This window comes from Mustela lutreola, chromosome 1, assembly GCF_030435805.1.
Source record: "Mustela lutreola isolate mMusLut2 chromosome 1, mMusLut2.pri, whole genome shotgun sequence".
NCBI lineage: Eukaryota > Metazoa > Chordata > Mammalia > Carnivora > Mustelidae > Mustela > Mustela lutreola.
In genome coordinates this window covers 4,050,218-4,064,682 of record NC_081290.1, presented here as the reverse complement: position 1 = coordinate 4,064,682, position 14,465 = coordinate 4,050,218, and the positions used below count along the sequence as shown (strand labels likewise).

General features: G+C 42.2%; 2 protein-coding genes across 4 annotated transcripts in view; one reads left to right on the top strand and one right to left on the bottom strand.

Moving 5' to 3' along the window:
• Positions 1 to 14,465, top strand: part of BMP2K (BMP2 inducible kinase) — a 120,343-nt gene that overhangs the window by 102,930 nt on the left and 2,948 nt on the right. Inside the window, exon 15 of one of the 3 annotated variants that reach the window (XM_059155963.1) lies at positions 563 to 673. The exons of the other annotated variants lie outside the window; for them this stretch is intronic. Within the exon in view, the coding sequence (XP_059011946.1) occupies positions 563 to 673 (111 nt within the window). The remainder of the gene's footprint in view (positions 1 to 562; positions 674 to 14,465) is intronic. 3 annotated transcript variants of the gene reach the window in all.
• PAQR3 (progestin and adipoQ receptor family member 3) overlaps positions 10,518 to 14,465 on the bottom strand; it is a 33,203-nt gene continuing 29,255 nt past the window's right edge. Inside the window, exon 7 of the mRNA XM_059156227.1 lies at positions 10,518 to 10,629. The gene's annotated coding sequence lies outside the window, so the exon portion shown is untranslated. The remainder of the gene's footprint in view (positions 10,630 to 14,465) is intronic.

Genomic DNA, 14,465 nt, shown 5'->3' with positions numbered 1-14,465 from the left:
CACACGCTGGGTCTCAGATATCCGCGGGATGAAGTATAAACTCTGTCATTAGGCGTTTCATAGTCTCTGTGTGTATGTGTATGTGAATGATTTAATATGCGAAATGAACATCAGTGTAATAGTTAATTACTTTTTATTGCTGTTGAGAAATAAGATTTGCCCATTTTATGAACAAATGACCATTTGCAATCTTTTTTCCCTGAGTATTTTTGGGAGAAAATCTGCCAAATAATGCCTCTGTTTAGTAAGCTGCGTTTAAGTTCAGGTCCAGTGTGTTACAAGTTGAAGAAAACTGGGGATTTAGACTAAGTTACTTATTGGGCTAATGGTATTTGTGAAATCTGGCGCTGAGATGATGAGAAGCTTGCCTGTGTAGCAGCAAAAGTGTCTGTTAACTCAGGGCTACCCCTCATCCTAGTAAAAATGAGCTCTGACTCTGGTATTTTTCAAAAAGGCTGTTGCTTTGTTTAATTTTATTTATACTGTTACCACTTTTTTTTTTTTTTTTAATTTGAAGACTTTTTATTTTATTTTATTTTTTTGTTTCATCTTATTTTCGCAGACAGGCTCGAGGAGAGAGCACCCCCAGATAAGAATGTAGACCCACTTTCCGCTGCGCATAACCGTCCTGCGGAAGATCCTTTTGGTTCTCTTCCTTTCGTTTCTCACCCAGGCAAGTCACGTATGCAACATTGTCATCATCAAAAATTCACGCGGAGGCAACAATAATAAAAAGAACAACCGAAAACCCCTTATTAATATGAGGCCAAAGTAAGGATGAGGTGTGAGGTGCAGAAGGCGAGACTCATTTTACCTTTGCTGCCGCAGTCTTCCTCACAGTCTCCTTTCCACTGGGTGACTCAGGTGTGTCTTTTGCCAACATAGAAAAATGCTGACATACACAGTAGAGCCGTCACTCTCTTTTTCTCTCTATTGTTGGGTATCAGTGAAACAGATTCATGCATGAATATCTCTTTTTCTATATTTAAAGATCTTTTTATGCTCAGCTTTTGCTTAAAAATTCTGTATTTTCCTAGTTTATACATTCTCTTTTGTAGTTGTATTTGAAAAGTATTCGTGATTTTGTATCATGTTGCTCTTTGTATATCCTCACTTCAATTTCTTTTTTTTTTTTTTGCTTTGATTTCAATTTAGAATTTAAATATTGTTATTACCATTAAAAACTATCTATAGTAATATTTTCTAAATAATCCCCCAGCTGGCACCGTCAAATATACTCAGCTGGAATAGGGTCCTGCTTTGTTGTAAATGTGTGTGTGTATGTGTGTGTGTGTGTGTGTGTGCCTAATGGAAAAAAATGAGTTTGAGCTTAGAAAAAGGAGATATATTAGAAGAAATAATGAGTCGACAGATGGTTCTAGCATTCTTTTCCTAATATTTCTCACTCAGGCACGTTATGTATATATATGTAATAACATCATTGCTGTCATTTAAAAATGCACCCAAGTGAGAAAATAAAAAATGACACACCTTATAAACAAAAGAAAAACTTATTTAGAAGTTTAATAAGATATAGGTGTTCAGGATTTCTGATGACTACATCGAGGCAGTGTTAATAGCTTTTCAGTATTTAGATTTGGTTATTCAGGATATGCACAAAAATAAATAGGAATTTCTACATATTTTCATGTTCTGTGTTTTACTCTTTGCCATTTATTGAAAACAGTCCATTTTGTTGTCATTTTCTGCTTGCTTCTTTCAAATTGTTTCTAATGAATGGCATGACAGCATTCGTTGAGTGGGGAAGGCAGTTTACTGTTTCTACTTCATCTGCACACGTGTACTCCCTCACACCCCCAATGCTAATGCTATTTCTTTTTTCAAATGAAATATAGTATCTCAACATGGTCATTAGAAGCTCTCAAGAATGTAAGTATTGGGGGCGCCTGGGTGGCTCAGTGGGTTAAGCCTCTGCCTTCGGCTCAGGTCGTGATCCCAGCGTCTTGGGATCGAGCCCCGCATCGGGCTCTCTGCTCAGTGGGAAGCCTGCTTCCCCATCGCTCTCTCTGCTTGCCTCTCTGCCTACCTGTGATCTGTCTGTCAAATAAATAAATAAAATCTTAAAAAAAAAAAAAGAATGTAGGTATTGATCTGTTTGTGGTTGAAAATGGTTTCTTTACTGCTGGCTCTTTTTTAGGCCCTGGAAGGGGTTGTATAATCCTTTTCAGGTTTGCACGTATCTCTGCAACTTTCCTGTTCTTTACAAGTTTCTGAAAGAACCCTGGAGAAATGAAGACTGGAATCAGGGCCTAGAGTAAGCCTCAATGATTGGCTCTTTCCTTAGGTACCCTTGTTTTGGGGTTGGCCTAAGATTTTTATAGTTAGAAATAGGCTCACAGATTTTAGCTTGATTGCTGTCACTATTAGTTTTTCTTTTCACTGTGGGCATTTAATTTCTCCGTTATATTTTAAACTTACCAAGGGTAGAAAACGTGAATTGTCTGTCTTTGAATCCTGTTCAGTGGCCAACCCAGTAAGTATCTAATAACAGTTTTTGGGTGTATGATAAAATTCTGACTATTCCTAAAAATTCATACTTGTAAGTGTTAAGAAAGTGACCTTAAAAAAATGATCTTTTTTTTTTTTTTAAAAGATTTTATTTATTTATTTGACACAGAGAGATCACAAGTAGGCAGAGAGGCAGGCAGAGAGAGAGAAGGGGAAGCAGGCTCCCCGCTGAGCGGAGGGCCCGATGTGGGACTCGATTCCAGGACCTTGAGACTATGACCTGAGCTGAAGGTAGAGGCTTATCCCTCTGAGCCACCTGGGTACCCAAAGAAATGATCTTTACCCTAAAAGTACCCCTCCAAAAGAACCTTGTTAGATTTAGTGTAACCATGTGCATTGGAATGATTTGGTTATGAGGAATTGAGCTTACAGAATGGAATAAAGGATGGAATGGTCACAGGTGAGATGTTCATCTAGAAAGAGAAGGAAGGGTAGTCACTTGGCTAATCAGCACTGTTAATTTGTGTTCACCAGATCTAAAGTATGTAATTAAGTTGAAACTAAAAATAACAGATTTGCACTGAGTGAACTATTCATTATCAAGCTTCGATACACTATGCATAATTTTTCAGTTACAATAAACTATTTGGGGTCATTCGTTTTTCTCATAATAAAATAATGGAATCTACTGGAACAAATATTGTCTTTTCTGTAAGATTTAGGAAGAAACTGGAAAAATAAAAATGAATTCTGCTCAGTGAAAATACACTCTACCTAGCATTGGGAGCGTCTGGAGATGCGTAGGACTGAGAGAGAGAGAGTGTGTGCGCATGTGTGCGCGTGTGTGCGTGCGTGTGTGTGTGTGTACACAGAATGCAGAATGATAGGTGTATGTGATAAACCATCTTACTTCAATCTGAGGGTTGACAATTACTGAATATAACTGTATTTTATGTCAACCAGATGGAGAATGCTACTTGAGAATAAAGCAAATTTAGTCATGAAGCAGAATGCTATAAGAATTCAGCAAGTTTTAACTCCATTGGGAAAGTACGTTTAAGAGGAAGTTCCATTGTCCTAAATCTAGTGTTCCTTACACTGGTTTTGTTAGGAATTGTGCTCTTTTTATTTTGAAAGACAAAATTTCTGTGAGAACTTTAAATCTTAACTTTGAAGTTATGATGGATTAATTTTTGCTTTGTTTTTCTTCAGTTTATCATAAGTTTACAAAATTAGTTTTTAAACTTAATTTTATTAATCAAAATACTTATGTACTTTAAAAAGTTAGATTTAACAAGTTTATAATGAAAAAATTCACTTATCTGCCTGCTGCCTCCATGCCCCCATCCCTGTTCAGATTCCATCGAGATGATTTTTCACTTCTGATATTTAATCCATCTTACTCTGCTCTCTTACGCTTACTCTACACCTCCCAGCCGGGCTGCGGGTCTCCTTTCTTCCCTTGGTCTGTAGGCCAAGCAACCCTCGACTAGTTTCTTGAGAAACTGTGCATGGGAGGACACGTTTTAAGCTTTTCCGCCTAAAAATATCTTTTTTCCTAACGGACACTTGACTGATAATTTGCGTAAATAATTCTACACTGGATGTAATTTTCCCTGTGAATTTTTTGAGGTATTGCTTCATTGCATTGCAGCTTTAAAAAAAAAAAAAAAGGCTTCAATTAGTCGGAATATTCTCTATGTCCCTACCCTGGGTCCCATAGCCTCTCCTCTTCCAGAATACCTTTCTCCCCCATTTCTGTAAGAGCTGCGTGTACTCCAGAGCTGATACAGTCGGCTGACCACCTTGATCTGTTCACACAGACGCTTCTTTCTGATTCGCTGGTGCATTAGATTATGCTACTGCGTTTTCAGGCTTTTCGGAAACTTAGGTGGAGATAACATTTTGATAGATCGTGTCTTAAATTGTTCAGACCTAGCTTTTCCTGTTCTTGTTTTTAAACATTTCTTTATGGGCCAAATTAAATTTTGTACATATCCATTTATGCAGAAATCAAATAATTATATCAAGAATATGTTTGGTGCTGTATGTAAGGGTAATATCGTATTCCCTAAGATGATATTTTAATTATCATGGAATTATATTTACCTTTTATGTCAGGTTACTAAACTGTTAGTAGAGTGGTATATCATAATCATAATACTGTAATTCCAAAACAACTTTGGAATTATGAAGTCCTGGGTATAAATCTTGGTTGTATCCCAGATTAGCTGTGTGATAGCAGATGTTGCCTCAGTTTCTTGGAGGGTTTCTTTATCTTAAACTGGAGATAATATTAGCTACTTGATGAGATTATTGAAAGAATCAAAGAGGAGTGTTACACAAAACACAACATTCTCGGTGTTGTTGCTAGCGTGACTGTTGTTGGTAGTGTTAGTACATAATATGTTTACTCGTTACTAAATTTAAAAATTTTTTTTGTTAAATAAGTTGTAACTGCTGTCTAGCTAGTAGTTCTACAAAATTCCAGTAATAATAAGCTAGGATCCTCTTAACTACTGGTACCTTGAAATAACATGTACAGTCTGGTTTTGAAGGTTTTCACTACCAAGAACTATTTGGATGGTGCTATTCCTATTCTTATTAAAGCATTAACTACCAGTACACACATAAAACTTTATTAAAAGCATGGGATTCATTCCCCCATCAAACCCACACACTCTCCCTTCTCCCACAGGCATCATTTTACAGTTAGTTTGTATACCAACACGGGAATTGAAGTGCGAACTGCTTGATTTTAATAAACACAACTTCTGACACACAATATTTGAAGAATTTTGTTGACAGGCTGTATTAAGTTACTGAAGTTTTAGATTTCATATATTGCATTTCATTTTTAATTAGGTTTGGTAGTTACTCTTCCAAATCCCAGATCCACTTCATGGTTCTTGTGACCGAACAGGAGGCTAAATTTGAGTTTAAGGTTAGGAAAGGTCACATTGTGTATAGCGAATATTTGTTGGGACGTAGACTGTTGCAGGATCGTCCGTTCAAATGCTATGTCGTTTTATAAGTGATGATGAATGTATTGCTTATATTTTTAGATTCTAGTAATTCTTGAAGATCAAGAATTTTGCTCTTCCAGGGTGTCAGTGATAATGGTTACCATTTATTAAGTTCTGTTTTATACATACAGTCAAAACTGAGGCTCAGAGAGTGCCAGTGACTTGGTTAAGGTCAGATAGTTTAAGTTTATAAGTAGGAATCCAGCTCTGTCTGCTTCTAAACTCTCTTCTGTAAATAGTAGCAAAACAAAGATGTTGAGTAGCCTGTTTTAAATAAAAATCTGCATAATAAAAATGTCAGTTTTGTAGCATTTTTAATTTGGCTGGAAAATACTGTTCATAAGTAGCATGATTCTCTTTTTATACTCAGGCCTTGTCACTTGGCCTGTATTCGGAGAAACAGTACAGATTTGGATAAAGTCTCCTAATGCACTGATGCTCAGTCCCGGCATGGCGTGTTGCTGGGGAGTGACAGCAGGCAGGATGCTGTCGGTTCAGAGTGGGCTTTCAACTCCCACAGCCCCTCCCTTGTTCCCTAAATGATGAGACAACAGAAGGCATGTAATTACAAGAGCACTTTCCAGCCATTCATCCTCTATAATCTGATAGCAAAGAAAAGAACATCAAAATAAAATTTCCTTGAAGCTGGAAGCTTCTTATATGATTAAAAATGTACCACCTGTTTTATAACTGAAAGAGCTATCGTCTAAAAGATGGGAGCCTGATGAGAAGAGTATGATGCAAACAAGCCCCCCCCCCCCACTTTTTGACATTTTCTAAATATTTTGAATTTTCTGATATAGTTTATGAAGGTTAATTTATGTGACTGAAGAATACATTGTTTGCAATATTCATTTAAAATAATGTGGCATTAACTAGGATTTCACGCTTCTCCCCAAAGAGTATGAAAGAATACTGTAATAAATATATGAAAACTGACCTTAGAAATTTAACTTTTGAGTTTGGAATCTTCTCTGGGGCTGGGCAAGACTATGGTATTTTTGAAATTTTAACATCTAGAAATTTCTTTTTATGAAAACTCAGGCACGAAATGGATGGAATTATGTTCTGATATTATTTGGCAGATTCATGTCAGTTTATTTGGTGAGTTAGGCTTGTTCCTCAGACCCTCCCAGTTTCTACCGGGTTAGTCACTTCCCGGATGGCGGGCATCGGGAGGAGCAGGCGCGTTTCCCTGCTGCTAAAGTGGACGGTCAGCTTCCCGAAGCCGGGAAATGCTCTCTTCACCTTTGTGTGCCATACAGGACCTTGAGAAGTAAGGTCATTACTTTAGTAACCGAATATAATCTCTCTTTGTACACACACACACACACACACACATACCCTAGTATTTAATGAGATTTTACTAAGTAAAGTGAATATTATTTAATGTTCAGCTCTATCACATAAGTTCCGTTATTGCCTTTATTTGATAGATGAGGAAATGGATGCTTTTTTGGGTGTTTATCTTCTGTGGATTTTGTAAAGTTGAGTATTGGTTCATTTGGTGATGAAGCCCTATAGTAGTTCTAGACCTCAGGCCTACAGACTATAAAACACTCAGCCCAAGATAGGTATTGTACAGTTCAGCAAAACACTGTTTGCTGAAGTGGAAACAATATGGGGCTTTTTTTTTTCCCCCAGACACAGCTTTGTAAAGGAAATCGAAAGAAGTTCAGAACAGGTCTGTGGCTTCATTTTGTTGGGTTGACAATGAGCTGTGTGGAGTATTTGCTGGTGGTGATATTCTACTGGTAGTTTAATTGTAGGATTTACAGGTGAGAGTTTTACACTAGTGTCAGCTGAAGTCTCTCTGACGTTGGGGTGTATGGCCTTAAGCTTGGATGTTAGTCAACTTCTTCTAGCTTCATATGCCTCATGTATAAAAAGACTACATCTCTAAAAACCCCTTCTTGTTTTTTGCTTTCAAATATAGTTGCAGCTATGAAATAGGATCAAGGTCACTGGCAGAAACGGAGAGAAAAGGAAAAGCCAGGCAGAGAGCTGGAGACTAACAGTGCGGATCTTCCAAGTGGCAGGAGGGCAGGACCGTGATCTGACGTAGAGTAAGGGGGACATTATCGAAGATGTAGCTAAGAAAGGTGAAAAGATCATAACAGTCCTTTCAAAGCATTTTCACCCTGAGTTGTTGTGGGAGCCTCATGGTGGGGAGTTAAGAGAGAATGTCTGAGAGGCCCTTGGCGCCGCGCTCGTGTGCTTAACAGTATTTGCGCCTGTCCTCTGGGATGCGTTTCTCAGAGTCACTGAAGCATATGGCGGGCACTCCATAAATTATCCTGAAACGATGGTGCGCTATGCCTGCCGCACTGGCTCAGCCCCTCCCTGAGTCCCCGCCAGCAGTGTGAGAAGCCCCTCGCATATGTTCTCGCTTTAATCCTTGCGACAACTTTCAGAGGCGAATACTGTTGCCCTCTCTACTCTACAGAGGAGGGAAGTGACCCGCAAGGCAGTGCACGAACCAGGCCAGCACAGGGCACTTCCATTCAGTATCTTCTGCAGATAAAGGAAGGGAAGGATGCTATGTGTTGTTATATAAACAGTTATCAGAGGGCCAATGTGGCGTTTAGATATGTAGTAAATGCACTATACTTGCAGTACTGAAAAACCGAAGCATTGCTCTAGCTGGTTCTGAACTATTACCTTGCCGTTCTGTATATGACATATTAAGCCAGTGAAATACCTTTAATCAGCAGGATCTGTGTGTTTAAGTATACTAGTTCTCTTGACATTTTAGTGATTTCACATTGTTGTAACTTTTTTTTTTTAAAGATTCTATTTATTTGAGAAAAAGAGAGCACACAAGCCAGGGGAGGGGGCAGAGGCAGTGGGAGAAGCAGGCTTCCCGCTGAGCAGGGAGCCTGACATGGGCTCCGTCCCAGCCCCAGGACCCTGAGATCATGACCTGAGCCGAAGGCACATCCTAACCGACTGAGCCACCCAGGTGTCCCTGTTGTAACTTCTCCCCCCAACACATTACTTGGAATTTTCCTGAGGGACCATTTACATGCTGCACAAGACAATTAAAAACTTTCATAACCCTTTATTGAATAATTTATCCAAATCTACATTGTCTTAGTCACTCCCTTTATTTCCAGGATTTTGTTCTGATTGGATTTTGGCTATTTGCAGAAATCAGACCAACCTCAAAAGATAAGCATTACTCAAAAAGCTGAAATTTTGTAGTCTGTGGTTCCAAGGCACAGAGCAGAAATAATATCCTAACAGAAGCCATCCAGGTCTTCTAATGTATTTAGTTTAAGGAAAGAAGAATGCCCTACTCAGAGCCAAAAATAAAAGTTAGTCAGCATATGAGAATGTACAGTGTTTTATCAAAACTGATTCATAGAGAAAGATAACTGAGGTATCTTTCTGGGCATATTCTAGACATTTTTTTATTCTTTAAATATATCTTTCTAGTGTTATTCTAAATATAGCTTCCCTTCCACCCACTTGAAAAACAGCTATTTTTTATGTTAATAATACAGTTCTCAGTAAATATAGGGATTATTAGGATTTAAGATATATTGAATTATAAGGAAACATATTTAGGCTGTACTTTGGGGAAATTAAATAGTGAAATAATCCTGATTTAAATTTCATAGTAAATCACATGTGTAATATTTACTCTAATAACTAGAAGAAGCAGTCTGGCCCCAGGAGCAAACAGTGGGAATATCTGAATTCTTCCCTTTTCTTTTTTTTCCCAATTACAGGACTATGTTTAGGCAAAGAAATAGAATGTAAGAGTTGATGGCATTTAACTGTGAAGCCACATTTTAAAGTAGTATACATTGTACAGTGGATAACCAACTTGATAACCGTAGTACTTAATTTGACAGTCTTCCGTGCCTATGGAATAGCACTAAAAGCCTTAGAAATATGAAATAACCTCAAATTTTGTAAATTTCCCATTTCTTTCTTAGTTCTACTATAGTTTCACAATGAAGACAGGATGCTTCAGTAGATCACTTTTACTGCAGAAAGTAGAGCCTTCTCTGGGATTGCTGTAACAAACAGCCTGGAATTTAACTTTCCCTCAGCAGGAGGTACTGGAGAGGGAGGACCGCATGCATTTACACTGTTGTAATGTAACAATGTAAATTACAATTACAATTACAACAATTACATTGTTGTAATGGTGCTTAACATTGAAGTTGCTTTTAGTATGCTGTCGGAAAAGTTAAAGTTCATAGCTGCTCCTGATTCTCTTGTGAAAATGTGGGAGAAGAAAGGAATTCGGATTAATATCCTTGCTTGTCTTAGTTTTATAAAGGGGAGACAGTAAAAGAAAGAAAACCCATTTTTCTATAACCAACAGAAAATTTCCCCCGTTGCCCATACTTTTTCCAGGGTTGTAATCTGAAACCGCAAAGATGGAATAGATCATGGTGTGCGTCTGTTCTTGGGTTTCTGAAAGCAGTCTTTTCAGTTTCTTCTACTGTGCCCCCAACTACAGCTGTTTAAAAATCAGAGACAGTTTCCAGGATCCAGTATGCACCCTTGTATGTGGATATACATTTGTGTGCCTACTTTTTCCTGGCCATTAAAAATATAGATATATGTTTTATGTAATCTCTACACCCAGTGTCGGCCTTGAACTCACCATCCTGATATCAAGTCACATGTTCTTCTGACTGGCCGACCCAGGCACTCATTTTCTGGCCGTTTCTAAAGGTGGACCTGAACGCCTCTTGGATTAGCCGCACCAAGCTGCACTCATCTCTGGGGTGCCTGGGGGCTCAGTCGGTGAAGTGTCTGCCTTAGGCTCAGGTCCTGATCCTGGGGTCCTGGGATCCAGCCCCACGTTGGGCTCCCTGCTCAGTGGAGAGTCTGCTTCTTCCTCTCCTGCCTTTCCACCAGCTTGTGTGCTCACTGTCTCTCAAATTAATAAAATCTTTAAAAAAGAAAGAAAGAAAGAATTGCACCCCCCTTCCCCCTGCACTTATACTCACTGTTGACCACTGGGTCCAGACAAGACCCTAGAAGGGCGGAATTTGGGGGATGAAGTAATTGAGTTCGGCCTTGTTCTGGAGGTGGTGCTGGTCGTGTACTCTGGAGTGATTGTTGGGCCATCTTCTAAGTCCTTTCTTTGTAACAATCTGATGAGTAGAACCTGGAGTTACATTATTCCTTCATATCATGATAATTTGTATATTTCCTCATATTATGCTTGAGGATACAGAGGGTACAGAGCTACGATCTTGTCAGAGATTGTTACTGGATTAAAGTTCATTAGCTCTGTATTAATTATGTATAATGAATATGTAGAATGAGGGAATAACAGTCAATCCATAAAGTGAAATTGATATTAAAAAAGGAGAGTTTTCTTATTCCTTTTTCCCCTCAAGGAAAAAGTATATGATCATGGTTCTAGTTAAAATGCTGAAAAACTAGAAACAATCTAGAGGTAAATATAAATCTTAAAATGTTACACATACAATGCTTTGTCATGTTCCTGTCAGTTAATAAGTATATTGATGCCTGTGAACATGCATTAAAAGTGGGGCATGAAAAACCCCACAAATTTTTATTCACGCTGAAAATTTAAAAAATGGAACTGGGGGTGCCTGTGTGGCTCAATGCGTTAAGCACCTGACTCGATTTCAGCTCAGTCGTGATCCGTGACGGGAGACCGAGCCCCAAGCAGGGCCGAGCGTGCAGCTGCTGAAGATTCTTTCTCTTTACCCCCTTCCCACCTCTCCCACCCCGCCAGTGCTCGCTCGCTCTCTTAAAAAACAAAAACGAAAACAAACGAAAACAAAACTGTATAGCACTTAACATAAATCTATGTCTATATTAAAACAACTTCAAGAAACTGACAGGGTGGACAGAATGAGTAGGAAATGACGTATGTGTCTTGGAAGAGCACTAGTGGCCAGCTGGGTAAAGGAAACAGTTAATTTAGAAGACTGGGATTCAACTAGAATAACAAAGAGAAAGTCAACTGAAGGACTGTGTCCTATGTTAAATTTTCTAGAAGATCTCTATGCCCTAGAAACGGAATTTCCCTAAGAAATTGTAGAAACAGGGCTGCCTCGGTGGTTCAGTCGGTTGGGCCTCTGCCTCTGGCTCAAGTCATGATCTCAGGGTCCTGGATCGAGACCCCCCACCCTTGGGCTCTCTGCTGAGCAGGAAGTCTGCTTCTCCCTTCCATTCTCCCTCTGTGCTCTTCCTATCTCAAATAAATACAATCTTCAAAAAAGAAAAAAGTTGTAGTAGTAGTATTTTTTCAGAGTGTATTTTGCAAAATCGTTTATAAAGTTAATAGGTGCTACTTGTACATAAAAGTGTTTATAGTGAAGCAAATTTGGGAAGTCCTGGGTTTCACAAGATGAAGCAGATTTTTTTTTGTATAGGACTTGGCCGCACCTTTAGTGAGCATTTTCCAGGTAGAGGCATATTAAAGGCAGCATTTTATAAACTCCGGTACCTGAGACCATAGAGCTGTTTGGTTTTTGTAAGAAGAAACATGTTCTGTGGATACAGGTTGGAAAACATTCTGGAATGTTCCCGGAGGTGTCCATGAGCAGGCGTGATGGGTACACACGGTGGAGCTCTGGGTGGGTAAGGAGCTTGAGGTAGTAAGTTAAACTCTATCATAGAGGAAATGCCCACAGTGAGGGATGATTCTTAGTCTTTGCCGTTACACTTTTTTTTTTCTTTTGGATAAAAATTCACAAAAATTTTATAGCTAATCTAAAGGTAATCTTTGTTTTTAGTAAGTAAAAGTAAGCTGTATGGAGGAGAAGTCGAACTCGAGAATCTGCATCTGATTGGGTTTTAATCTGTTAGGATTTCAGATAAGCCTGTCATAAATTTGTAAAGAGACAGCATTTAGCTCCTGGCTCGTTTCGCGGAACTGGTAGATGAATAATGGATGATGACATTGAAGTAGAACCTGACGGTAGTTCAGTCTCCTTTCCCCCTCCTCAGCCTGGTCCTCGCCTCACGGCTGCCAACCAGCTGCACGGGCTGACCGGAGCCAGTGGCCGCTGTCCGTTCTCGGTTCTGCCTCCCCGGCTCCATGCTCCCCGCTGCCCCGGGCACCCCCCACCCCCTCGGCTGCCCGGGCACGTGCTCCCCGCTGCCCCGGGCACCCCCCACCCCCTCGGCTGCCCCGGGCACCCCCCCCACCCCCTCGGCTGCCCCGGGCACGTGCTCCCCGCTGCCCCGGGCACCCCCCACCCCCTCGGCTGCCCCGGGCACGTGCTCCCCGCTGCCCCGGGCACCCCCCACCCCCTCGGCTGCCCCGGGCACCCCCCCACCCCCTCGGCTGCCCCGGGCACGTGCTCCCCGCTGCCCCGGGCACCCCCCACCCCCTCGGCTGCCCCGGGCACCCCCCACCCCCTCGGCTGCCCGGGCCCTGTGCCCGCCGGTTGCGGTGCTGCTCTCCGACTTTGCGGTTGGCTCCGCGGGCTCGTCTGCTGCCCGCAGCTGTGACACCGGCGGCGCAGTGCTGCGGCCCCTCACTTCCTCGGTCAAGTCCTCCAGACTCGGAACTCTGCGTGCCCTCGCCCGGGGGGACGCCCACATCTCCGGTCTCCTGCACCTGTTTGCACCTAAATGCCTCGGGGCAGCTCAAGCCCGGGGTCCAAAGCCAAGTCCTTGATGATCTCCGCTTCCCTCTTATCCGTACTCTCGTGCGCGGCGGCGCTACGTCCTCCCCAGGTTCCCTCCCTCAGGCGCTCGTCCTTCGCGTCCGCTTGGCTGCCGCCACCGTGCAGGCCACCAGCATCCCGGGCTTGAATTTCTACCGCTTCCCCTTCCCCGAGCTTCTCGCTTCTCTCCGGCCTCGCTTCCCGTACAGCGCTCCGTGGAACCCCCGTCTGAGCAGGACACCCATTTTACCGCTTTCTGTTCCCTACCGAATTTAGGACAAATTCCAGACTCCTCCTCGTGCCGGAAAGGCACCGTCACAGGCCGGGGGTTTCCCCTCCGTTTCCTGCCCCGTCTTCCGTGGCATCTTCCGTGGCCTGTCCCTCCCACCGTGGCTGCCTGTTGTCCTCGAACGAGCCCATTGCTTTCTTGCAGTCGCCGTCACGCTCGCCCTGGCTCCCCCTCGGAGCAGCTTGCTGCCTGTCCTTTGCATGCCTGGCTCCTTGTTACTGCTCAGTGTCAACCGTCCTCTCCCAGGGAAGCCTGTGCTGACTTCCCAGAGTAGGCGTCTGTGGACCCCTGCCCCCCCCCCCCACCTGCGCCACTGCCCTGTCACTGCGGAGGGAGCTTGAACTCGTGTCTCTGTGCTTGCGCTGGCTCCCACCCTCGACGGTATACCTGGAAGGCAGAGACTGGGGTAACCAACATTCTCAGTGTAACCAACATTATTATTTTTTTTTAATTAAACCTAAAAAAATGCAGTGACTGAATCCTGAGCTGAAAATCATCTGCAAATGTAAAGAGTTCATTTTTGAATGTGTCTTTCTTTCTTGTGTTCCGAGTGTATTGGGTGCGCCCGTGGCTCTGAGCGCAGAGCAGTCACTACTGTTCATTCGACAAGTGCCGATTCGTGCTAAGTGAGGTGGATGACAAATAGGACCGTGTCTAGGAGCCCATAATCAAGGAGGGAAAACAGACAAGCAGACAGTAATCGTAATACAGTGCCATTGAGGCTAGTTCTGAGTTCATCATGAGCCCCCAATATGGGCATTTTTCTAGGGGTGTCTTTGCAGGGCCCTGGCATCGGCTGGGTCTTGAAACACAGCCGGGTCCCCGAGGCCAGTCAGCTGGGAGTGGGAGTGCCGGAAGGACGTTCCTGCAAGGGGCGGTAGGACACCGTAGGAAGATGTTCAAACAGCAGCAGTGGGCCGCTTGAAACCCAGATCTGCTGGGTTCCTCAGTCTCGGATAGCAAACGTAGAGGTTGGGTAGCAGGAGAACTCAGCGCTATATACTCGTGGAAGACATCAGGGTCTGAGGCTAAAGATGTGGGAGCACAGGATCTATAGAAGGG